A 26277-nucleotide genomic window follows, 5' to 3' on the forward strand; every position below is an offset into this window, starting at 1 on the left:
AGGGACCCACAGCGCGGGCTTCTCGCTTCTTGCGCGCGCAGCCACCCTCGCGCTCCGACGAACGCGGGGAGGCGTGGCTGCTCCACGCTCATCACCAATCGACGTGGTGTTTTCCATCCCACTCGCGTTCTAATCCCACCCCCTACTCCTACCCCTCCCCGCCGCCGCCGGAAGCGGAAAATCTCCTGTTTTCGCTCCTGCTGCCGGAAGTCGGTGGGCGGGACGGAGGCTGACGGCTACTGATGCTGTTGTGGAGAGGTTTTGGGCGCGGAGAGAAAGGGGAGTGCGGATAACCGCCTTTTCTGGGAGTTGCTGCCGCCGCTGCCCCGCTGGGGCGGGAAGGGTGCGGACCCCCCCGTCCCTCCCCCAGGCCCCCTCACCATGTTACTGCCGTCCGACGTGGCACGCCTGGTGCTAGGTAAGCGCGAGCGAAGGGTTCCTCTCCTGAGGGGGCTTCCGGGGGAAACGGGCCCCTCTTTTTGCTCCTGGCCCCGCGGCGTGTGTTTCTGGGGGCCTCCGAGAAGGGCAGGCCAAGGGCGCCCCTCGCATCTCCCACCGTTTCCAAAGCAGAAGAGGGACACGCCCGCGACGCCCCAACTCCTAATTCATCGCCGCCGCCGCCACACTGTTGTGTTTTGTTGTGAAAAGCTTTGCTCCCTCTCCTGCACATATCGCTGTTCTTTATTTACTATTCCATAGCCTGCCCTAAAAGCAGAAATATTGTCGATCGTTATTTTTGTACTTCACCATCGCCGTCCTCCGCGGATCTAAGAGCTAAAGCGCGGTTAATTTTGTTTATTGCTTTACTCCGCCGTAGCCCGTCTTCTTCCACTAGGGTCACGGGCTAAGGCGTTGTTTATTACTTATTTGTTACATATATATATGATGCTCTCCCAGCCGCCTACCTTTTATTTCCCCGTTTCTTTTCTTGCTAACATGGCTCCCAAAATGGCTTAGAATCACAAGATGGCTGTGTGTCTGTTGTGGGGAGAGAAGGAAGAAGGGTGATTTTTGTAGCTTGCTATTTTGGGCTTGGTGGTTCTTTGGTTAAGGATATATTAGGTAGTGGCCTATTCTATCAATGTTATAACAATATAGCAGTAGCTGTCATAAGTGAAATGCCAGTCTATGCGGGCATTGTGAGCCTAGGGCTTGCTGATCAGAAGGTTCGAATCCCTGTGACGGGGTGAGCTCCTGTTGCTTGGTCCCTGCTCCTGCCCAACTAGCAGTTCGAAAGCACGTCAAGTGCAAGTAGATAAATAGGTACCGCTATGGTGGGAAGGTAAATGGCGTTTCCGTGTGCTGCTCTGGTTTGCCAGAAGCGGCTTAGTCATGCTGGCCTATGCAGGCAAACGCTCCCTTGGCCTATGGAGCGAGATGAGTGTCGCAACCCCAGAGTCATCCGTGACTGGACCTAATGGTTAGGGGTACCTTTATCTTTATGCTTATATATACATGTACAAGGGCTGCCCCCATCCAAACTGGACTACAATCTTATGCATGGTTAGCTGGAAATACTCAACTGAATAAGATGCAAATGCTCCACCAAATAAGGTGGAACTTACTTCCTAGCAAGCATGAGTAGAATTGCAGTGGCACCCTGGATTTAATGTCTAGTTCCCGGAGAAGGGAGTTGAATCATTGAATTGTAAAGTTGAAAGATGCTGATGATCAACAAGTCCAATTGGTGCAGTGCAGGAATCTCATCTAAAGCTTCCATGACAGATGGCCATCCAACCTCTGCTTAAAAACTTCCAAGGAAAGCAGGTCCACCATCTTCCAAGAGAGTCCGTTCCACTTTTGAACAGCTCTAACCACCAGAAAGTTCTTCCTGATGCTTAGAGTGAGACGGCGCTGGTTGCCCAACCAGATGATCTTCGTAGATAGCTAGATCGAGGCGGGTCGGGGCTGCTGATTCTTCTAGATCTGTCAGCAGCTTTCGACATGGTCGATCACGAACTTCTGGACCACCGCCTTGCCGATGTGGGGATCCAGGGCACAGTCCTTCAATGGCTGCGCTCGTTTCTCTCTGGTCGGGAACAGAGGGTGGCGCTTGGGGGGGGGAATTGTCATCGTGCCACTCCTTGGTGTGTGGAGTACCTCAGGGTGCGATACTCTCCCCGATGCTTTTCAACATCTTTATGCGCCTCCTCGCCCAGCTTGTTCGGAGTTTTGGGCTGGGTTGCCATCAGTATGCCGATAACACCCAACTCTATCTGTTGATGGATGGCCATCCTGACCCGGCCCCAGACACACTGACCAGATGTTTGGAAGCTGTGGCTGGATGGTTACATGGGAGCCAGTTGAAGCTAAATCCTTCGAAGACAGAGGTCCTGTGGCTGGGACGGGACGATATGGGATTGCGGGGGCAACTCCCATCTCTTGCGGGGGCGCAATTAGTGCCAGCACCGTCCGTTAAGACTTTGGGTGTAATCTTTGACACCTCCCTTTCCATGGAGGCGCAGATTGCAGCTATAACAAAGGCGGCATTTTTCCATCTCCGCCAAGCTAAGCAGTTGGCTCCTTACCTCTCTCGCCCTGACCTAGCCACTGTGATCCACGCGACGGTCACCTCCAGACTGGATTATTGTAACTCGCTCTACGTGGGGCTGCCCTTGAGACTGACCCAGAAACTCCAGCGGGTGCAGAATGCTGCAGTGAGACTCCTTACGGGGTCTTCGCTGTGAGATCACATTCACCCGGTGCTAAACCAGCCGCACTGGCTCCCGGTGGAGTACAGGATTAGGTTTAAGGTGCTGGTTTTAACCTTTAAAGCCCTATATGGCCTAGGACCCTTGTATCTACGGGACTGCCTCTCCTGGTATGCCCCACAGAGGAACTTACGGTCTTCAAATAAAAACATCTTGAAGGTCCCAGGCCACAGAGAAGTTAGGCTGGCCTCAACTAGAGCCAGGGCTTTTTCGGCTGTGGCTCCGATCTGGTGGAACACTCTGTCACAAGAGACTAGGGCCCTGCGGGACTTGACATCTTTCGGCAGGGCCTGCAAGACAGAGCTGTTCCACCAGGCCTTTGGCCAGGGCACAACCTGACTCCCTCCCTCGGCAATCTTCGCAGAGCTCTGGTCCAATGGTTGCCAGTGGCTTGAATTAATTAATTTTATAATGAATGATTTTAGAGTGTTGTTTATGCTGTACTTTTGTACTGTTTTATGTTGTTAGCCGCCCTGAGCCCGGCTTCGGCTGGGAAGGGCGGGATATAAATAAATTTATTATTATTATTATTATTATTATTATTATTATTATTATTATTAGTTGGAATCGCCTTTCTTTAGTTGGAATCCTCTTCCTCTCAGGAACTGGCAGTGATGCTTTGGGTTCACAAGGCAAATGAGCAGTGTTGCCCTATGTGTGCCGCCCCACCAATTGCTATTGCTCATAAGGAGGGCAGGAAACTATTTTATTTGCATGAATTCAGTTCATAGCGAGCAAGAGAGGAACTGCTATTAGTAGTTTTTACAAAAAAGAAAATACAACCAGCTGCTATTGACTTTGTTGTCAGTTAAATTCTTGTTTATATTCCCATTAAAATGAAAATTAAATTATTAAAAGTAGACAAAGCTATTTACATAATTGTTTAATAGCAGATGGTTTTGTTTTCTTTCATCATACCATACAGAGTGATTCTCCGAAGTCCACATGAAGACAAAAACACAGGAAAAAGTCACAATTGCTCTCAGTAAGGGAGCACTTGCTCACATCTTGCTATAGATTTCACATCACCCCAAAGAAGAGTTCTGGTTTTGTCAAATCCTAAATCTGGAATGCATTGCATTGTAATTAGGGTTCCCCACTACAAACCAAGCTTTGATGCAGACTGGGATCAATCTTCTTGTCCACCCACCTGTGTTTGCTTGAGTGAAATCATGCTTTGCTACCCACGAGTTGCATGTGTCCCATCTTCAACATCACCAGACACCTACACATACTTTAATAAGGTGCATAATGTGCTGGCATCACATGGTTGTTTTCCACATTGTAAGTTGTATATCAGTTCAGGCCACATGTGTTTAAATGTATCCTTTTATGTGTATACATTCAAATGTTACGTTTGTGTGTGGCTGCCAAGTGGATCAGACATGTAAAGTGGAGCTGCACATATTTGTTCCCACCACCACCGTGCATAAACAGAACAACAGGAAAAGCAATGTCCATGCTGTTTCTTTGGTACATGGTTCATGTTTCCAGTTTGGTAATAAAGGCACAGATAGCAATATAAAGATATATATTAGCAGTCTTATCATGGGTTGCATCTTCGTTCATACCCTATTTATGTGAATCTATTGCACACCTCAATTTTCGAAACCTTGAAACCAAAAAAGGATTTGCTGGCGCCATCAAATCTAATGTGCTCCCTAATTTTCGTGAAGTGATTTGGCCAAAAAACGTGCACATTACATTCAAGTAAATATGGTATTTTATAACTCTGAACTTTAAATCACTGAATTTCTGAAAATATTTATTGGCTTTCTTCAGAAAGTGTTTCTAGCTGTTGTTGTTGCTGGTTTTGAAATGGTATCGTAATACGGCAATCCTAAATTTATCTGCTCAGAAAAACATCCCACTGTATTCAATGAGATTTTCACGCAAGTAAGTGTGTGCAGGATTGCCTTCTAAAAGAACATTCCATATAAACCAGGCTAGACTTCTTTTCACAGTGGAATGATCATTTTTAAAACTCATGATAAATATATGAGTTTAAGTATAATATCATTGGCTTTAACTTCTTTCCTTGTTCATATTGGCACAAAGGGTCAGAAAATATTTTGTCTGTTACAGGTTATTTACAACAAGAAAAGCTTTTAGCCACATGTCGGGCATTTATACTAGAAAGCTCAGATTTAAAAGAATACGCAGAGCACTGTACTGGGGAAGGCTTTGTTCCAGCTTGTTTACTGGTGAGTACATATTTGTGAGAAAGGTGGCTGTAAGTTTTGATCAGCCCCTGAGCTTTCTACTTTCCAAGGTAGTTCTGCATAATGAATATTTCAACTTAAGGTTGATTCAGGTAATAAATGTTAGGAGCTCAGCCTACACTCGAGTAGGACCCTGGTAGAAACACATGCCTGACTGGCATGTTCCCTCGCGCCTGGTCGATCATTCGGGAGCTTCAAAAGCTTTCTTCTGCCCGAACATCACAGCGACTGATGCCAACGGACACCAGCACACTTAGGGATCTTCAGAGCCTGCACAGTTCGCATGACAGACCCCAGCAACTCAGCATGTTGGCTAATCAACTTTATTTACATATAAACACACACGGAGCACTGCAACATGGCTCCCTCTCTCTCTAGCATCAGACAGCAAAGAGAAAGAACAAAGGACAACAGTCGCACTTCACAGAATACAGTAACACAAACATCCTGTCTCCGTCGCTTCCCACTCTGTGGAGTCAAAACATATACCGTCATGTGAAAGACAACAGTCCCATAACTGCAAATCATTTATCTAACAATAAATACCCCTCCACTGCATGGTGAGCATTGGAGTCCACATGAAAATTGCTTGCTTGAGTCCAAATGGCATCCATAACCATTGTGCTTTGTAGTAGATAGGTAGCCGTGTTGGTCTGCCATAGTCAAAATAAAAAAATTCCTTCCAGTAGCACCTTAAAGACCAACTAAGTTAGTTCTTGGTATGAGCTTTCGTGTGCATGCACACTTCTTCAGATACCTGAAGAATCTGAAGAAGTGTATCTGAAGAAGTGTGCATGCACACGAAAGCTCATACCAAGAACTAACTTAGTTGGTCTTTAAGGTGCTACTGGAAGGAATTTTTTCATTGTGCTTTGGATAGTCAAGACATTTCCAGTATGTTGTTGCTGGAAGTTGTGTAGTTGAATACTGTTCTTTTCCTTTTTTTTTCTTTAGTCTCTCTTTGGGAAAAACTTAATCACCATCCTGAATGAGTATATCACAATGAAATCGAAAGGTAAGAAGGGGTGTTGGGACTGGAAGATACAAGTTATAGATTTGGCTATTTTCTCCATTAGTGGGGGGGGTATATAGTGCAATATGTTTTCTTTAGATTTATAATCCACACTCTACTCGGTGACGTCAGGACAGAGTACATAAATTATTAAACACAATTATCTTTTTAAATAAAATAAATTCAAGGTGGCTTAAAATTAGTTTAGAATTTTTTAAAAAAGTCACCAATGAAAACAAAAGAGCAGGAGCAATAGACAAAAAACTTAACACCAGCCAGCCACTCAACAGCAGAAAGAAGGGACCAAGAAACTGCAAAGGAAGAGGAAAAACAAAACTAGCCCAGTGGGGACTGAGCAGAGTCAGAGCTGAGTGGCTGTTGCTGGGGGAAGGAGGAATGGAATAGAATATACTTGAAGTTTGCATGGCTGGCTGGAACCCTTAGCAGAATTTTTCAGCAGTGTGACATTTTCTTACATACCCCACTTGTACATCTAGACTCCAAAAATGATCCTCTTTATGCTAAAGCAGCAGCACCATTTTTAAAGAAATTAGAATCATGATCTCTTTATTGTGTAGTCTTTCCAGTTGATTCATAGATCAACCAGTCCTTTTCACATTTGACACAAGTTTTGTCTGATGTGTTTCTTTAAAGAAGCAACAAATGATGTTCCAGCAATGATGTCATCTTTATGGAAGAAGTTGGACTACACACTTTCTCAAATCAGGTAATTTGTATTGAAAGCAAATACTAGTCTGCATGTCACAGGGAACCTTTGTCATCTTATAGGGCTACATTCCTCCTATATGCTTACTACGGTTGCATTTTGGTGACGTCTTGGTGTTTTCGTACTGATTTTATCTCACTGATGCTTGTAAGTTATTAGACGTAGCATGCTGATGTTTTAAAGCTTTGTCTGATCAGAATGATAAAAGTGGTGCCAAGGAAAGCTCCAGCCGCCTTTTATGGGCTGGGAGTGGACCACAGTGAAAACTGCTGCAGTCAGGTCCGCTCTCAAAGCCCCACCCTGCAGGCGCAGCCAGATTGGCTGAATTCAAATAGGGGGTTTGGTGGGAACTCCTAAAGTGCTTTGTGGTCGGCCCAGTGATTTTCAACTACTGGTTGCACAATGGAATTTGCACGGGGGGGGGGGGGGAGGGTATCACAGCTGGGTGTGATGGGCCGCAACCACCACCCACCCCAAACTCTGTAAGCAGCCACTTCTGCAACCAACCAACCAACCAACCAACCAACCCCAAAGCACATATATACTTCCAAAATAAAGCCAAGCTTATTTACTACAAAATGTTAATCATGGTGATGGTGTATTTGAAAATTGTTCATCTTATCATAGAAATATGCTACTGATAACAAAATTTTAATTCATGTTTCATTTTGATCCCCACCCCCATTGCTTTAATCTCTAATCTAAACGTCCATGAAACTATTGTCTCACTAGTCCATATGAAGCCAAGTTTCCCTTACACTTGTATATTGAATTCTAATTTCACTTGGCAATTTGATTGTTGCAGGAGCATGCAGAATTCTGGTGCATTTTGTGCTCATCAACGGGGTATGTATCAGAAAACATCTATTTTATGTAATCTGAATTCACCCCTCTAAAACCTTGCAACTTTTCCCAGTCCAAGAGGAAATCGACTGGAAATCAGTCGAATTCATTTCAGTATGACTTGTACATCATAGTATACTTAGAATTGCAATCTTATTGTAATAAGAAATTTTCTGAAATATTTATAGTAGAACTGTTAACATTTGACAGTGTAAATGTGATGGATTTGGCCCATAGAGGCAGAGCTTAATATTTTCGTGGTGTATTAAAGCTGGAAATCCTTTATCTTGTATCTCTGAAGTAAGCATTGAGAGTTTTGTTTTCTTCATCACCCACCCAACAGACTGGCAAGTTCAGCTTGTCACTGTACTAGTTCAGAGTGATTGGAAGTAGGGAAACAACAGTTGTCCTGATCTGGAAGTGATCCAGGAAAATACCATGTGTTATTTCTGCCGTTTAAATCAGCTCTTGGACTCCATAATCCTGGAATGTGGACAAACTCTTTTCCCTTGTAGCATGTGTCAACACTCCTGAATCTTGTGTGTGATTCCATAGTAGTGCCAGCAAGCAGTTGGCTGCCTCTTTCAGTAGTTGACACCAAATCTATTTAGCAACAAAACTAACTGCATTCCTGATTTGGTTCAAAATTACTTCAGGGGGTGAAGGAACATTTGGTTTTACTGCAGTGCCACAATTCAGCTCTCAAAGTAGTAAAGGCACAGCTTAAGAAACTAACAGTCTGTTGAGATGGGCTCCTATCTCCTTTTATTTTATGTCTTTTTCTAGGCCGCACAAGAAGTGCAATTGCAGATATGAAAAAGCAGAGATGTATTCCGCAATCACTTCCCTCAAATTCAGGGTCCTCTGTAGCTCATCAGCCAGGACAACTGACCTCTGCTCCAATGGCAGCCACACAAGTTATTCTTAAACCAACTGTAATCCCAGTTATGGTCCAGACAAGATCAGGTTCTTCATTGGCACACCAGTGCCAAGTACAAGAAAGCAATATTAACAGTAAGTTTAAATACTCAATTCTGTGGTCTTTTGGAGGGTGTTCCAGGGGTTGCACAGTTTAGCACAGTGTTGGGGAACCTCATGCTTGACCTCCAGGCCTCCCTATCTGGCCTATGGGACTTTCCCCAGCCCACACAACATCCTGATCCACAACCCAGCTTCACAGCCTCTTTAGGTGTTTATTCCTGTCTGGAATAGGTCCTTGAACTCTGCTAATGTCTTTAGTTTATCTAGATGGAGGATAGAGAGGGATGTGTGAGTGTGAAGAAACTGGCTTACTGTACAAAGGAATAAAATTCACATGTGTTGCTCCACTTACTTTTGCCTCTGGCCCTGCCCTCTACTGAAATGTTGCCACCTGAATGTTGCCCAGAAGGGAGCATGGCCTTGGGTTGAAAATGGCTCCCCACCTCTGGTTTAGCAGATCTCCCTCCCCACTTTCAGATACCTGTCAGGTGAAGCAGGAGGTTCTGCCTAAAGAGGAGTTCTATCAGTTGTAGAAACCTCTGCGACTATTCCTGTCCCAACAATGAAGAAGACAAAAAAGATGTCTTCTGGAGATGAATCAGAGGATACGCATTATCCCCATAAGCTGGCGTACTTCTTTTCTTTTTCGTTGAGACCAGTGGAAAAGAAAACCATTTAAAAACAATACAGCCACCCCACCCCACTTTCTACTCTAGCAATGTGAACCTGGCAGGGCTTTGATTTTTTTCTGCTCCTCCACCCTGGATTCTTCCTCCTTTGCCCCCAGTTGTTACTGGTCCTTTGTTTTCCATTTGTGTATGTTTGTGAGAGAGTGGTTAGAATGGATATACTGAAAGAGCCAGGTGAACTGAAAGCAATGAAACTGGCTTTCTGGCACTAAACCTGGGAAATGTGTTAGAATCTATAGTTTTCCCTGAAAACACAACAAAACATCCTCATGACCTGGTTATTTGAGAGATCATCTTATTGATTTTACACCCAGTAGGTCACTATGTTCTTCTACATGAGAGTTTCTCCTTGACATTCCTAAAATAACTGAATCCCACTCCACAGTAACCCCTAGCAGGGTTTTCAGTGCAGCTGCTCCTTTGTTGTGTGGAATACCATTACTGCTGAGATAAGACAGGCACTCACTGCTTGTACCTGCTGATCAGTTAAATATATTTTTGTTTCAACAAGCTTTTCCACTCAGATTAAAAGGTCTGTCTTAGGTGTTCGTTATCGATAGTTTTAAAACCCATCTTTACTTGTTTTTTGTACTGCTTAAAAAACCTTTTCAGGTATTGTTTCTGTAAATTGCCTTGAAACACATGTGGAGGACGATAAAGAAATAAAATGGGGAAAATGTTTTGTTTAAAAAGAGAGAAGAGGGAAATGTCTACTGTATGTCAATTGCCTGTTGTCATTTGTCATTGCCTTTCCTATTGGCAACAGAAAATGTTTGGTAGCCTAAAAAATCTTAATCAGAAGCAACATTTGTCTCACTCATTTTTTCTTTTTAAAGCAGGAGACACTGCAAACTTGGTTTCTGCACCCCAAGAACGGAAGCTTCACTCGAGCATGGTGTCTCCCGGAAAAAGAAAAGGGTAACTGCTAATTCTTGGCTAATGTGTTTTATAATTTATGAATCTTGTTTATGTTTTGAAGGGCACCTAATCCTCTATTTACAACAGTGTATTCACCCTGCTCCTTTTTACTATTCCCTTCTGTATGAATTCATTTGAAGTCACTTCCCTCATTTCTGCCCTCAACCACAGGGCTGCATAGTTGTGCTCACTTACCTGAGAGTAAGCCCCATTGAACTCAATGGGACTTACTTCTGCATAGACATGTATAGGATTGCATAGTTAACCTTGTGTCTACAGACTATAAACCATTAGGTTATGCAGCAAGTACTCTTAACAGGTGTTGATCTCGTTTAAGGCCACTAAGTTCCTCTGAGCAAAGAGCCGGAGGAGTGAATAGATAAGATTTACAACATGAGTTGCAGTAAATTTCCTAAATTTATGCCTTTCTCATTTCTTCAGTGATTTCCAGAAGAAAAAAAGCATTGTATCATCGGGATCACAATTATCCAATAGTGATTTACGGGACACTCCAATGGTGGAAGAAGAAAGCTCACCCATGGAAGAAGGAAGTGAACAGCTAGAACTTATAGAGGGTGACCTTCCAGTAAGCCTTTTTAAAAAAACTGCAGAACAGCATTTACTTTCTTTTTTCTACTCGCCTTTTGTTTCTCCTTCCCCACACCCTTGCAGTTTGTTACTGCAATTCCAGCTTCATTTATTGCTATGAAAAATTCAGGTAATAAGGCATTTTTAAAGACTTTCCAGAGTGTGTCCCTTTTTGGTATAGCTTATAATGTTGTTTCTGGGCCAACTTTTAAGTTTAATCCAGAAAGGTTTAGATGTGTGACATGTAGTCTCTATGTTTGTACACACATATGAATGTATAAGGGCCAGCCCAAGAGATTTTGGCATCTGAGGCAGACACCAAAATGGTACCTCCCTCCTCACCAGAGAAGAAGAGGTCAGGGAAGAATTGTATCAGGAACAAGGGGTGGAAGAAAGATTGACATTGGGATCTGCTGTTCCAGTGGACCCTGCTGCATGAGGCGGTCACCTTACCTTGCCTCATGGGTAGGCTGGCCTTGAATGCACATAATAAACGTGCATAAAGTATATAATAGTGTATAAAGTATACCGTATTTTGCGCCCCATAAGACGCTCCGGCCCATAAGACGCAACTAGTTTTTTGGGGGGGAAATAAAGAAAAAAAAATTCCCCCCCCCCCAGGTGCGGGGCTGGAAGAACCAGGTCGGGGAACAGTGGGAAGGCACGCTCTGCCTCCCCGCTGTCCCCCGAGCTTGTGGGGCTGGCGATGGGGAGAAGTGCACCAGTCCCGGGAGGGCAGGCAGCTCTGTGCCGCCATCCCGAGCGGGGCGGGACTTAGCGCCCCGCTCGGGATGGGGCGTAGACCTGCCTGCAGTCCCGCGACGGCAGGCAGCTCTGTGCCGCCATCCCGAGCGCGGCGGGACTTAGCGCCCCGCTCGGGATGGCGGCGTAGACCTGACTGCAGTCCCGCGATGGCAGGCAGCTCTGTGCCGCCATCCCGAGCGGGGCGGGACCTAGCGCCCCGCTCGGGATGGGGCGTAGACCTGACTGCAGTCCCGCGACGGCAGGCAGCTCTGTGCCGCCATCCCGAGCGGGTCGGGACTTAGCGCCCCGCTCGGGATGGCGGCGCAGAGCTGCGCTGGTCCCAGGAGCGCAGGCAGCTCTGCTGGGCCACCGGGAGCGGGGCGGAGCTTCTCCCCCGGCTCCCGGTGGCCGGGCAGAGCTGCGCTGGTCCCAGGAGCGCAGGCAGCTCTGCACGGCCCCCGGGAGCGGGGCGTGGCTTCTCCCCCGGCTCCCGGTGGCCGGGCAGAGCTGCGCTGGTCCCAGGAGCGCAGGCAGCTCTGCACGGCCCCCGGGAGCGGGGCGGAGCTTCTCCCCCGGCTCCCGTTGGCCGGGCAGAGCTGCGCTGGTCCCAGGAGCGCAGGCAGCTCTGCAGGGCCACCGGGAGCGGGGCGGAGCTTCTCCCCCGGCTCCCGGTGGCCGGGCAGAGCTGCGCTGGTCCCAGGACCGCAGGCAGCTCTGCACGGCCCCCGGGAGCGGGGCGGAGCTTCTCCCCCGGCTCCCGGTGGCCGGGCAGAGCTGCGCTGGTCCCAGGACCGCAGGCAGCTCTGCACGGCCCCCGGGAGCGGGGCGGAGCTTCTCCCCCGGCTCCCGGTGGCCGGGCAGAGCTGCGCTGGTCTCAGGAGCACAGGCAGCTCTGCACGGCCCCCGGGAGCGGGGCGGAGCTTCTCCCCCGGCTCCCGGTGGCCGGGCAGAGCTGTGCTGGTCCCAGGAGCGCAGGCAGCTCTGCAGGGCCACCGGGAGTGGGGCGGAGCTTCTCCCCCGGCTCCCGGTGGCTGGGCAGAGCTGCGCTGGTCCCAGGAGCGCAGGCAGCTCTGCACGGCCCCCGGGAGCGGGGCGGAGCTTCTCCCCCGGCTCCCGGTGGCCGGGCAGAGCTGCGCTGGTCCCAGAAGCGCAGGCAGCTCTGCAGGGCCACCGGGAGCGGGGCGGAGCTTCTCCCCCGGCTCCCGGTGGCCGGGCAGAGCTGCGCTGGTCCCAGGACCGCAGGCAGCTCTGCACGGCCCCCGGGAGCGGGGCGGAGCTTCTCCCCCGGCTCCCGGTGGCCGGGCAGAGCTGCGCTGGTCCCGGGATTGCAGGCAGCTCTGCGCAACCCTCGGAGCCGGTCTCCCGAGGGTTGCGCAGAGCTTCCTGAAGCCTGGAGAGCGAGAGGGGTCGGTACGCACCGACCCCCCTCGCTCTCCAGGCTTCAGCGAAAGCCTGCATTCGCCCCATAAGACACAGGCACATTTCTCTTCATTTTTGGAGGGGAAAAAGTGCGTCTTATGGGGCGAAAAATACGGTAAATAGGACTTAAATCTTGCTCCTCTTAAGATTGGTTTGGAGACATGAGAGCAATTTAGAATTGCTATAATAAAAGAATCATAAAGACCCTGAGTATCATCTAGTCCAACTCCCTGCAATGCAGGAATCTTAACTAAACATTCAATGAAGGAGGCACCTCTGGATAAGGGGGTGGGGTGTTACTTAATAGTGCTGGTAGAATCAGTTTTTCTTATCTTTTTTAGTAATTTTGGACTGCTTCAAATTTGTTTTCTAGCAAATGATTATTGAAAATGCCAGAGAGAAAATTCTGAGCAACAAATGTCTTCAGGAGAAGCTAGCTGAAAACATTAACAAATTCTTGGGCAGGTAAAAGAACTTTCTTGACACCTCCTGTTCCAAATCTGTAAAGTATTTTGGAAGCCTGCTAATTATTTGTAACTGTCTGTTCCAGTGATGGCAATATTTCTCAGACAGCAAAACAGGCAGACAGTGGCCCAACAATACAAGAGTCCTCAATTGATGAATTCCTTGGTCTTCAGGTAAGTTTCCAAGAACTAATGCACACTCATATATAAAATGTATTTGATGCCTGGCATGCATTTGTAAGTGAAAAAGCACACCAAATAGTTAAAGAATCAGCCCACATTTCTTACTATAAAGCAGACTGCATTACTTGTCACTCACTTAGCCCAAGCTGCAGACCACCAGCTGTGTATGACAGCCATCAGTGCTTGATAAACCACCTTCTTTTGCTGTCTTCATGGGACTGCAAAACCAGGAATGTTTGCAAGGCCAAAGCAGGCCACAGTATGTTGCTGATGCTCCGCATTTCATCTTGGTGGCTTGCAAGTTGTGCAGACCTTACAAGTAACTGAGGCACAGTTAACTGGGAATATTATTACCCTGAACCTTATTGAAATTAATGAGAGCTGTACGATAGCACAGTTACCATCCTTTGTGACTATCAATCAGTAGGACTTCTCCTAAAGAAGTTATTGGTTGTGCTTAAAATCATGGTTTTGGTTGCCATGTCTACACCAGGCACCCCCAACCTTTGGCCCTCCAGATGTTGTGGACTACAATTCCCATCATCCCTGACCATTGGTCCTGTTGGCTAGGGATCATGGGAGTTGTAGGCCAAAACATCTGGAGGGCCGCAGGTTGGGGATGCCTGGTCTACATGATCTGTTAAGTGAATTTTATTTACAAACTGAGTGGTACCCAACTACATTCTACTCAAGAGTAGACTGTTTGAAATTAATGCCTATAAATTAGTAATACACATTAATTTCAGCTGTCCTACTCAGTATGACTAATGTCGGATACAGAAACTGAGGTTGATGTAGTTTTGTAATGAAAATTATTTCAAATATTTTTGTACAACGTTTCCAACTACTGAGCCACTGTATTTTGTACTGACTGAAGTTTCAGAACCATCTTAAAGGGAAATAACACAAAGGACAGTTAAGCAGTCTAGCATACGAATCTTGTGCACTAATAGCAAGCTTGATTGTCTGAATATGGATATGTTTGTAGCCAAAACACTACCATCTGCACACATATGGGGCAATATCTATGGGCTTAGAGAAACTCCATGGTTTCCAAAAATTGAAAAACTTGGGGAAGAAGAACCCAAACAGCCCAGTGAGGACTGAGCATTCTTTGAGGGCACAGAGAGCTTGCTGGCTATCAGTTGAGGCAGAGTGAATGGGAAAACTATATTTAAGAGTGGGGCAGATGGGAATGGAGTACCCAGGGAAAGAGTATGGCTGGCTGGGTAGAACCCTGAATTGGGAGCATTCTGCACTACTAATTTGTTGCTGATCCCAATTTATGTGTATATATTTCCCTTGACACCTTTTGGAACTATAGTAGAAACAAGTGCAGTCAAGATGGTTGGTGTCACTTCAGCTTCTACCATTGAGGTCAGGTTTATTTTATAAATTCCTTCTGATTTTTCAAGAAGGTTTTCTTCCTATGTTACCTTTCAACATACATTTTACATCTAGGGAGAACAGTTTACATCTTCTAACTTATTTGTGGATTATTTTTATATCACCTACATAGCAGGGTGAGATTCACATGACCGAAGAAGCCATCCAGGAGATTCTGGAGCAAACAGAGTCAGATCCAGCATTTCAAGGACTCTTCGATGTATTTGATTTTGGTGCGGGTTAGTTATCACTTTGAATACTTTGCAATGAAAGGCTAAGGGGTGGTCTGGTTTAATTTCAGTGGGTCTATTCTGAGTAGAGAGAGCATTGGCTAAGGTCCTAAGTGCTGGCCAATTTCATATGTTGAGAAGTCAGTTATCACCACTTATGAGTTTTGTTGGAACTTGGCATATTAATGCCTCATATTGTTGTAAAGTATTTATGGGTATAGCACTTCAGCATTTATGCAGCTGTCTGTAACTGATGCACACCAGATGCCAGACATGCTCACAGAGGGCTCCCTAAATGTGTGGTCTACAGTTCATATCTAGTTTGTTAAATGCCAAGTAGTACAAATATTTGGAATCAATATTTATAACTTTTGCTCTTCCACGATTGCCCAAAATACTTTTATGGATGATTGATTTAGTGGAAACAGAAAAACATACCTGATTAAGGAATATATGTTAGGTATAATTTGTGCATTGAATCAAATACTAGTACCCTCCAGTTTATTTTTTCCATTTCTTTTAAAACAGGTAAAGCTAAGGGTGGAAGAAATGCTTCTCACAGTATTTCCACTCAGAATGGAGGACTAGAGAATGCAATCTTAGTGGACGAAGAAAGCCTAGGAGCACTTGAAAGTTTTATTGCAACAAAGGAAATCAGTAAGCACTTCTTCAAAGCTTTCCAGTTATCTTCAATACTTGTAGAATGTCCTTTTGTTCCAGGGCCTAGAATGTTAATTGTTAGCCCTGCACAAATGATAAAACACTATTAAAGACTGGGAGATTTGAGATGTGCAATTGTGGACATATTAAAATTACTGTTACTGCAGTCCTGTGTACACAAAGTAGGAAGTGAATCCTATTGAAATGGATGGGACTAACTTCTAGATAAACATCCAAAGGGCTGGGCTGCAAGTTGCTTAATTGACATTTGAGTTTCTTTGAGACTTCAGTCTTCTTTTGAAAAGGTGAGCCTTGTTGTTCTTTATATAGCCTAATGATAACAGCTGCTTTGACTTCTAACCAAGGTAACTTTGTCCCCTTCTCTCCTTTCCGTAAATCAGCTTAGAATGACAGCTAATGCCAACTGTTGGCTTTGGAGCACAAATGCCATTCTGATTACATTCTGATTACAAGTCAGTAGCACAAAACTAGATTTAAGCATGTGCTAAAGTAACTCCCCAATACTAGCCTGAATTAGTTTCTATATGCTGCAAACCATTACCAGCAAAGTGGAGATTATTCAGACCACATTGTGATGTGCAGAGTCCAGTCCACTCTTTAGTTTAGAAAGTATGCTAGTTCCACTATAGCCATCTCTCTTTCAGCCCAATAAGTCTTTCTCCAGCACCCCATGGTTCATGGATGGAGTCCCGTCATGCTCTTTGTGGGATACGTAAGTGGTAAAGCAATGCTACAGCCTGAATGAGTGAAAATAGAGGTGGAGGGGTACTAACCTGTTTCTAGAATTCACCTGTCTTGGAGGCGAAAGACCAGGGTGGGCCTAATGAACTTATTTCATATGGCACTTGTGTGTGTTACGTCCCATATACTTTTGTAGCACCATGGATTTCAGCGAAGCTGACGACCTTCATAGTACTATGATAATGTAAATGGATTACAAATTGTTTCCCTGTCTTTAAACTAAACTCATATATTGTATTAGACAAAATCAGCTTCATAGCTGTTATCATAGAAGCATAGAGTTGGAAGGGAGCCTGAGGGTCATCTAGTCCAACCCCCTGCAATGCAGGAATCCCAACTAGTTCATACATGACTGATGACCATCCAACCTCTGCTTAAAAATCTCCAAGGAAGTGGAGTCCACCACCTCTTGAGGGAGTCTCTTCCATGGTCAAACATCTCTTACTGTCAGAAAGTTCTTTAGTTGAAATCTCCTTTCTTATAGCTTGAATCCATTAAAGACAGCTTTGTAAATTCAGAGTGCAAGATATCCCCAAACAAGAATAGCTACCCCAAACAATAACTACCATTACTACTGCACAGAGAAATTAGGGGGAAAAAATAGATGAGAAACTTTAAAACCAGATGGTTCTATTACTCCTTGAACTTATGCTTATGATATTTTAAACGACTTACAGTCACTTAAGACACAACAATCAAATAATTTCTAATAAAATACTCATCTGTACATAGAAGGGTGGGGTTGCTGGGGATTTTCTTCTAAAGGGGAGAGTTTCAGATGCTGGATAATGGTCCTCCCTGGATAAAGGGAGGGCAAAACAATGACATGGTTCTTAAGAGGCCAGTGCAAAATTTTTAGTATCTCCATGGAGGTTTTACAATGTGTTTTACACAAAAGTGGTGTAATCTGTTTTTGTAACATTATTCTGGCATGGGGTGTCCTACAACACTAGATTGTAGTGAAACTGTGTTGATCTGTTGCAGGTGATCATTCCCAAGTAACTCTGTCATACACAGAAGATCATTCAAAAGAAGCACATGTTCCAAAGACTGGTTGCAGTGGTAGTGAAGTCACCTTGGAAGAACACCTGGAGATGCAAAATGTAGGAGTTGAAAAATTTCCCAGGGACTCTAAAGTGAGGAGTGAAAGTGACCCTGTAGAAGTGGGAATGGCTAGCCAAAGAACCAAGCACAATGCAGTCTTTGAATCTGAGCAGAATCATGTCTCTGACCCAGAGTTCAGTGGACACAATGTAGGCTCTTGCAGCAAACAAGGAACAGCAGCGAGAGACGGTAGAACTGAAAAAGACCTCTTATGTCAAGATCTTCAAAACTTGCCTCATTTGCAGTATGACCAGTTGGGTGCGATGCAAATCTCACCGTCTGGAGGAGCAGAGAGTTGTTCATTGTCTAATAATATACTCAGGACAAATGCAAAATTGCTATCCCCTCTGAGAACTGCCCAAAATGAAATGCTGAAAGGAGCTATTGCAGCCAACTCTAGCCATTCAGCAGAAACAAATAAAAATCTAGAGCACATAATGGGACAGCCAGCTGACCTTCCTGTACCTGGCCAGCAAAACCCAGACAGTCATGCTGCCTCTGATTGTCAAAGCCAGGATAAAATTGAGTCTGATTCTGCTGCAGCATTTGTAGCGAATGCATCAGATCCAAGTGCTGTAGAGCTCCAGCTTGAAGTTGTGGATACTTCCAACAGCCTTCATTCAGATGATCAGCCTGTGCACCAAGAACCTTGTTCAAAACCTCAAAATCAGAAATTGGAAGGCTCTGAAATCTCACAGATAGAAATGCAAGAGCCATCATCTTCCACAAAATCAGATGCAGATAGCTTATTTCGGTCTTCTGATAATGAGGGGCGTTCAGAGAGATCTACTGATAGCAACCCCACCACATCTGCTGTGTGTTGCTCTCCTCCTCCAGAACCAGTGGGAGAATCAAGGCCAGGGAACAAAGAATCAGGCAGTGTTTCCTCTAGCAGTCAAGCCACAGATGTAGATCCCTCCAGCGTAGTTTCCTTAAAAATCATTATCAGCGATGACTCATTCATTTCAGCAGATGCCGAGCTGAACAATGCAGTTTCCAGCATCGCTGGAGAAAACTTGCCGACTATAATCCTGTCCTCGCCAGCTAAATCACCAGCCAAGCTAACAGGACCAGCCAGATGCATAACTTCAGAAGAGGTTGAAAGAACTGGGGATTCAGCTTTGGTCGAACAGAATCTTCTTGTGCTCAGACCTCAAGACTCTGTCGCGAGTACACTCAACATATCAAATGAGGAGTGTGCTGTTTTTTCCATTGCTGGGACGTCCGGCGTTGCCAAGGATGGGGGATTTATACAGCTGATGCCAGCCACAAACACATCTTTCAGCAACTCCAATGGTGTCTATATTGCCACCTGTATGACTGAGCCAGCTTTAAATACAAACGTTACTCCGTCAAACTTGGTTATGTTGCCTGGCAGTTCAGCATCTCTAGCATCGCAGGTTCCAGCACCACAGCAGTTACGGACTCCTCCTAGAACAAGCAGCTTGTTTGCCATGAACCCGCCAATGTCGCCAAACTTTTCACAGGGTAACTATTGGTTTAAAACCGTAACTGAAGTTTATACTGGTTTTGGTCATAAGTCTGTTGCTTTACTATTTAAATGAGTTAGCACTTACATATTATGTTGCTCTTCACTTGTAGGTAACTTGTGCTTATGGTAGCCAGATGCAAAAATCATGCAGCTGATTTCAAAACAATCCAGTTTCCCATGGGCAAAATCACATAATAGAAGCAGAAGAGTTTCATTGTATGCTTTACTTGCAAATGGTTCCTGTGGCCAGTAATATCTAAACCTTGATTCCATGGATTTAATATCCATTTAGCACTATAGAATTTGTGCTTATCTGGTTACAAGTCAAAAATCAGTGGGTGGCAAGTAAATTGACATATTTGCTTCTTTAGAATTAAGTACCAAGGTTATTGAGTAGTATGCGCATGCATTCAAATATGAAGAAAAGTTGATTTAAGAAATCTACCCCTTTGGATTAGAGGCTGAGATTTCTTTGTTTCTGGATCTCACTATTGCAGCCCACATAACTAGTCTGGAGTGAAAGCTGTATTCTGGCTTGAAGTTTGTTCTAAAAATGGAATGAGAACTAAGAGCAGTATACTAACGGTTGCCTCACCCTTAGGATACCTACGGGGTAGCATGATCAGTGATCATGGATGATGAGAGCTCCTGTCCACAACATCTGGAGGTCACTACACTGGTTAACTCTGCTATAAGGCATTAAGTTGATGGTTGCCTGGCACATCTCCCTAACTGGGTTACTGTTTGAAGCTGTAGACTGGAGCACCTAACCAATATGTTGAGATGGGAGAAAGCAAAACAAAGGAGCCCTTCTTGGAATTGAAATGCATTGGGGAAGCCTGGTTTCTTAGGAGCACATACACAAAGCAAGGGCTTCTGCATTTGTTCCAATGTCAGGACAGTTGCAGGGGTTTCTTTGCTTCTTTTCTTGCCTTATTGTTCATCTGCCACACAAATAGTTGCTAAAATAGATGTGAATGCAGGCAACGTGTCAGACATTACTTCCTCCCTATAGCTGTGTACCTAGCAAAGGCTGGGTCACTCCCATGCAGAAGAACATATTCCTATTTTAGCCCTTTGCTTTAGAGAACTTGCTGTCTGCAACCTGCTGTATATATAGGATGGTGTTCTTCATAGCAAGATATCTCAGCTTAGTAGCAATAATGTGGTTAGAGCTATTTACTGCTCTTTCTTTAAAGAGCTTATAGCTGCTTATATAGGGTTCCCAGGGAGTCTGCCTTCCAGGTAGCTTACAGGGTCATACACACTTAGGCTTACTGGTAGAACAGTGCCATTTGCCTTTGGACCATTCTCTAACATTGGATCATTGGCACAGAGAGTGAGAGAGACTCTCCAAGTACTAACAGCTTGCTCACATGAGTCCATTGATTTTCAGGTTCTGCCATCATAATCGCATCTCCAGTACAACCTGTGTTGCAAGGAATGGTGGGAATGATTCCTGTATCTTTAATGGGGCAAAATGGACATACATTCTCAGATCCTTCCCGTCAGGTAAAACGCTACTGCTAAATTTCCATACTGTCATTCTTGAGTTGGAAAAGCTTGTGAGAAACCTTCATTGTGCTGCTTTCACTTTTTCCAAGGTTCTGCACATGCCAGTACAGACTTCTTTGGGTGGTGGTGTTCCTAAACTACCTCTCCCTCCCAAATCTCAGAGGATCCCAAGAAACAAGACAAATGCAGGTGAGTTAGTGATGTAGCTGAAGGAAGGGAAGTCTATTTCTAGCATGGGAAGAATTCATAGCTTACCAGCTCAAATCTGATTCCTTCCTCAGCAGCCCAAGATACTCAGTTCTGCAGGCAGAAACTAATGTAGCAGACTGTATATAATGTTTGACTTGTCTTTTTCTTCCATATGAACTTATTTGAAACCTAGAGTATGCTTCTTACATGCTGTCAATTTTTTAAAAATCCAGACTTGTTTCTTTTAATTAACAGTTTGATTTTTAAACAAATGTTTTAGGAAAGTTGGTACCCGGTGGATCTGAGCCTATAAATCGGCCTGCTTCTCGTGCACAAAGGTCAGTTAAGTTGCATTGCATAAAATGCAGGGTTTTTTTCTCAGTTCTCAACATTTCTGGGAAGGCACTCGCATGGTAAAATATATGAGCAGTCCGTAGTTATTTCTGCCATTTGCAGTGATAATGTTTACGCATTGCAATCATGGGAGCTGCTGGCAAGCATAATAGTGTTCACTAAATTCACACATTATACTTTTTCACTTGAGTGGTTTGGACTGTTTTCTACATTGTTCCTTAGTAGCCTTTGAAATTTTAGCTTATAGCAACTGATAGGGAGTAGAAACTTTCTTGCAGCTGTTACTTTCCATTTGTTCAAAGATTTTCGTTTTAAAAATGGTGTCAAACATGTATTTTAACATGAATGTTTAAATGAGGGTTCAGAAACTTTATTGGGTAGTTAAATTAAAGTGGGTATCTCTTCTCCCTATTAGTTGCCTCCAGGGCCTTGTTCTTTAGAAAAAAAACGTTTCTGGGATTTGGACAAGGAGGCACCTCCAGAGCTTAGCCTTCCTTTGCAATGAAACGGTCCTAAGTTTTTCAGGCCTGAGGTGGTTTTATGTATATTCATCAAATTTTACATGTTTTGTGAAGGGTAAAGTTCACAACAGGAAAACCTTTAAAATTAATTCTGTACTTTTTAATTTATTTATTTTTACCTGCATGAAGGGTGTTCTGCTTCTCTTCACCCTTTTGTTATTTCAGTAAAGCAAAAGTTGAGCTATTCAAGATTTTTAAACTGAAGGTGGAGATGTCCCTTTAAACCAACTTGTTTTGTACTCTCTGCTACTAACATGGCTGAGTTTATAGCCTTCAGCAATAGCTTTAAAAAATATACCAAAATAATTGGAAATAGAAATTTTATAACAAGATTGTCAGATAATCCCTACCCTTTCCCCCCATTCAGAAATGCAAACTCAGACAAGAATGTTTGTGCAGAATTGAAAAAGAAGCTGGAGACAGTTGCTCTCGACACCCTAAGTTCCGCTTCCAAACAGAATGAAAGCCATAGGCGAGTGCTTTGCTTTGACAACACTCTGGCTGCTCCAGCAGGAAGTATTCCAGCATCACAGAAAGAAAGGAGTGAAAACCCTTTATGCTCTGGGAATTCTCCCAGCGCTGTGCTTTCAACTGCTAAAACTCAGTCCTGCAAGAGGGAACGAGAGAGAACTTTGCCTCGGATTTTATGTAAGCCTGATATTACTAGCAGAAACTTGACTGCAAAGGACACCCAATCTGAGAAGAGACATTCAGGTCCAGGATTGGCATCGGATGTGTTAAGAAAACAGACAGCAAATAAAGAGAACGAATTGGAAAGGACTGTTGACAAACCCCCCAAAAACCAGGAGGTGGCGACTCTCTCAAACGGCCAACAGAACGTTAGCCTTCATAATGAGAAGAACAGCTCCTCTGCTCAGGAACTGACTAAAAAGCAGGGGCTGCAGCCAAATGCAAATTGCAAAATTTCAGCAGCTTTACCTTCAAAGGAGCCAAAAAAAGACCAGAACAGGTGTGCCAACCAAGCCCATTGTTTGACCAGTCCATTAACTAAACAAGCTGTGGAAATGCTGCATGACATCCAGAGGCAAAGCCCCGCTAGTAAACTTCCTGAAAATGTGGATTTGCCAGTGCCACGCACACCTTCAGGAACTGGCGATAGACACTCTGAGGATACCTTTGATATAATAAGGACGCCCACGTGTAGACGGTATAGTGAAGACAGTACAACACCAAGGATCATGGTCCCTCCAGCTACTCCTGACTTGCCAGCCTGTAGCCCAGCTAGTGAAACAGGCAGTGAAAACAGTGTTAGTATGGCTGCCCACACTTTAATGATACTTTCACGAGCAGCCATTGCAAGGACTAGTACCACTACACCTCTTAAAGACAATACGCAACAGTTTAGGTCTTTGAGAAGTGCAAAAAAAAGGAAACCAGAAGACATGGTTGAATGTGAGAGGAATGCCCGGACTGCCAGTAAAAAAGATATGCAGAACTTTACAGTGCCAATAAAAAAGAAGAAAGTGAAGGTAGGTAAACTAGTCCTTTCAAACATAATTGCATGGTACTGTTTCTTTTCCAGCACAGCACCTACAGGCAGAAGAAGAGTTAACAGCTTTTAATCCCATTGTCTAGCTAAATGGCCCAGAATGGGAAACATCATAATGTATCCTGTAATATGCCTTTTCTCAAGCTCACATTGGCATTCCTAAACTAATGGAAACGGTTCCTTCATTTTTTACTTGTCACAACTTTTCAGAAGAAATCTTTGGCTGAGGAGACATCTCCCCATCTTTAGAGCTTGTCTTAATGAATCTTTAGGATCACACTTGCTTGCTTAACCAATGTTTGCAGGCTAGCCTGTATTGGCCTGCTGTAGTTGTAAGAGGCTGCAAGTATTGCAACCTGTATGATTTCTTTTATATAGCTATGAAGTTTTGGTACACTTACCAGTTGACCATTTAAGCCTATGTCCACTGTTGGACTACATATACTTATATATAGACTTGAGAAGTAAACAAAATTAGATTGGGGAAGAATCTCAATAGGTGTTGATGCAGAACATTTAAATGTCACGGGTCAGGGATGGTTTGTTCCAAAGGTTGATTTTGCCCTTTGGGCAGGATGAGACGTGATCCTGGTTTTTAATTTATTTAATGCCTAAAAAATGGTGGGTGGAAAGCAGCCCAATACTATAAATGTAAAAGGTAAAGGTACCCCTGACCGTTAGGTCCAGTCGCCGACAACTCTGGGGTTGCGGTGCTCATCTCGCTCTATAGGCTGAGGGAGCCGGTGTTTATCCGCAAACAGCTTCCGGGTCATGTGGCCAGCATGACTAAGCCGCTTCTGGCAAACCAGAGCAGTGCATGGAAACACCGTTTACCTTCCCACCGGAGCGGTACCTATTTATCTACTTGCACTTTGATGTGCTTTTGAACTGCTAGGTGGGCAGGAGCTGGGACCGAACAACGGGAGCTCACTCCGTCGCAGGGATTCGAACTGCCGACCTTCTGATCGGCAAGCCCTAGGCTCAGTGGTTTACACCACAGCGCCACCAGTGTCCCTACTATAAGTGTAGGCCTGCATAATCCCAAAGAACTGTACAAGCTACTTTTGAAAAAGACAGGAGATCCCACTCATGGTTACAGTATTGGTTTTTACAGATAAATATGTTTTTGTGTTGAGTTCTGTGGAACTAAGCAATTTTTAAGCACCTAGATCTTGTTTGCCTAAATAGTTGTTTTTTTTTTCCTTTTTCAGCAGAAGAAGCTACCAATCGCATTTCCTGCTGGAATGGATGTGGATAAATTTTTGTTATCTTTGCATTATGATGAATAAAAACTGAACTGTTCATTGGTCTTTTGCAACTTTGAGGTGAAATAACAAAATGGGAGTGCAGTTGATGCATCCAAGTGTCACTGCGTATTTAAAAAGGCACGCTGGTTCTGAAGAAAGTTGCTAGCTTATAAATAACTTGGCAGATCAACTTCTGAGAAAGCACTTAATGTACAACGTTAAGTTTGCACAGTTATACTTGTGGGGATAATGTAAATATTGTACAGCTGTTGGAGTTGTAAAACAAGAAGGTACTACTTTTTTTAACACTGGGGGTTGGATGTGTTTTGCAAAATGTGCACATTAACTGCTTAGACATTTTCATAGTCATACATTGTTGAGCCAAATTACGCTTAGAAGCAGGTTCTGTTGAATTGTGGAACTTGCTTTCCAGTCAATGTGCTTGGGGTTATAGCCCAGGACAGATAGCTGGCTCAAGTTGGAAAACATAAGGTAATGGTTAGCCAAGTCTTAAATTGTATAGCTAGCTAACTTCTAACGATAACAATTCAGCTTGTCTTACAGTGGGAATTTCCCCAACCTGGTTCCCTTGTGCCTGTCTTTCCCTCTAGTTGCAAATCTGTTACAATAAAGGCTTTTTCAACTTTCTTACTATATTTACGAATATTAAGAGGCAATTTATTTTTACTCCATTTAACTTTAAAATACACCTGTAAATGACACTAACCCAGTGTGGTGTGTTTTCGAACATTTCCTAAAAGTTGTTGTATTTAACACACACCCTTAATAAGAGTTCCTCTTCCCAAAGAGATGTTTGAAACATGACTGCCATGAATTGGGATTTTTAACCCAAGCCGTTGACCATGGAGGAGGGGGGAATCTGTTGTCTCCTTTATCTGGTACAGCTCCTCAGGAGGACAGGATTTACCTAAAAGGATACCCTATACAACCAACTGCTCTGTTGTAGTGTGGTGCTGAAGTTCAACAACAGTGTTATCAGTTGTGAGAGAGCAGATTACTCACACTAGTGTAGCTTGGGAATCCCTGCAATGTAGCTTTGTTCAATTTCTGTATTTTCAGCTGCTTTTTAATGTGGAAGCAAATGATCACAGTTGCTCAAGGTATGCAGCTCTGGCTATTTTTTAGAGAAACTTTATATCAGTCAAGAAAAGTTTGGGAGGTAGTACCTTGCCGGTATATCACTTTTATACACACACTTTCCTCAGTTTTTATGAGGTTCCTGAGCAATCCTTTGTAAAGGTGTAAGCAAATGTTAGGTGCAACATCCAGTTGTGTCCACTTGCTTGTGCAACAGGATTTACAGTTTATCTTGTCCCCCAACCCTTTGCAGATTTGGTTCATGCTATGCTGGATCGCACCCCAGCTTTTGAAAGTTACTTCAAGTATACTTTCTAAATTGGCAATTTAACCCGAGGTACTATTTCTGGGTTAGCGGAGTCTGTAACCTGAAGTGTATGTAACCTGAGGTACCACTGTATCAGCTTTTGAATACAGCAACCCAGTCCTCACATGCCATTAAGAGCCCTCTGTGAATTCATATTAGAGCTATGCTGGGAGAAACCACACCAAAGAGATAGCATACTATAGCAGGGGTAGGTAACTTTCAGCCGATGGGCATAGTTACAGCTGCTAGGCTATATCCACCTGACAATATATATGGTAGGGGGCAGGTAAAGGAGGGGCTTGGACAAGGGCTGTGCAGGCACTGTCTTATCCAAGCCAAAAGACACAAAAACTTCTTTCATGACTTGGAGGACTGTACGTTCCTTAGGGCACGAGGAAACA

The 26277-nt window shown here is 44.3% G+C and overlaps 1 protein-coding gene across 14 annotated transcripts; it reads left to right on the forward strand.

Moving 5' to 3' along the window:
• Positions 1–29: 29 nt before the first annotated feature.
• Positions 30–25131, forward strand: NPAT (nuclear protein, coactivator of histone transcription). Of its 14 annotated transcripts, none has more exons than XR_014525158.1 (18): positions 30–418; positions 4797–4915; positions 5888–5948; positions 6600–6672; positions 7478–7518; positions 8302–8529; positions 10022–10103; positions 10545–10689; positions 13228–13319; positions 13405–13492; positions 15021–15126; positions 15646–15774; positions 17524–19131; positions 20532–20647; positions 20740–20839; positions 21120–21177; positions 22082–23875; positions 24249–25131. XR_014525158.1 is itself a non-coding variant. In XM_083499216.1 (18 exons), the coding sequence occupies exons 1-18, from the start codon at positions 382–384 to the stop codon at positions 24511–24513; spliced, it is 4284 nt and encodes a 1427-aa protein (XP_083355342.1). In that variant the 5' UTR covers positions 30–381; the 3' UTR covers positions 24514–25131. The 14 variants fall into 14 exon arrangements, 12 of the variants coding, with proteins under 12 accessions (XP_083355342.1, XP_083355344.1, XP_083355345.1 ...); XM_083499216.1 differs by having other exon boundaries at positions 22082–23204; positions 24436–25131; XM_083499218.1 differs by having other exon boundaries at positions 22082–23204; positions 24439–25131.
• Positions 25132–26277: the final 1146 nt, after the last annotated feature.

This window comes from Podarcis liolepis, assembly GCF_965112155.1.
Source record: "Podarcis liolepis genome assembly, chromosome: 4".
In the NCBI taxonomy this organism is placed as follows: Eukaryota; Metazoa; Chordata; class Lepidosauria; order Squamata; family Lacertidae; genus Podarcis; species Podarcis liolepis.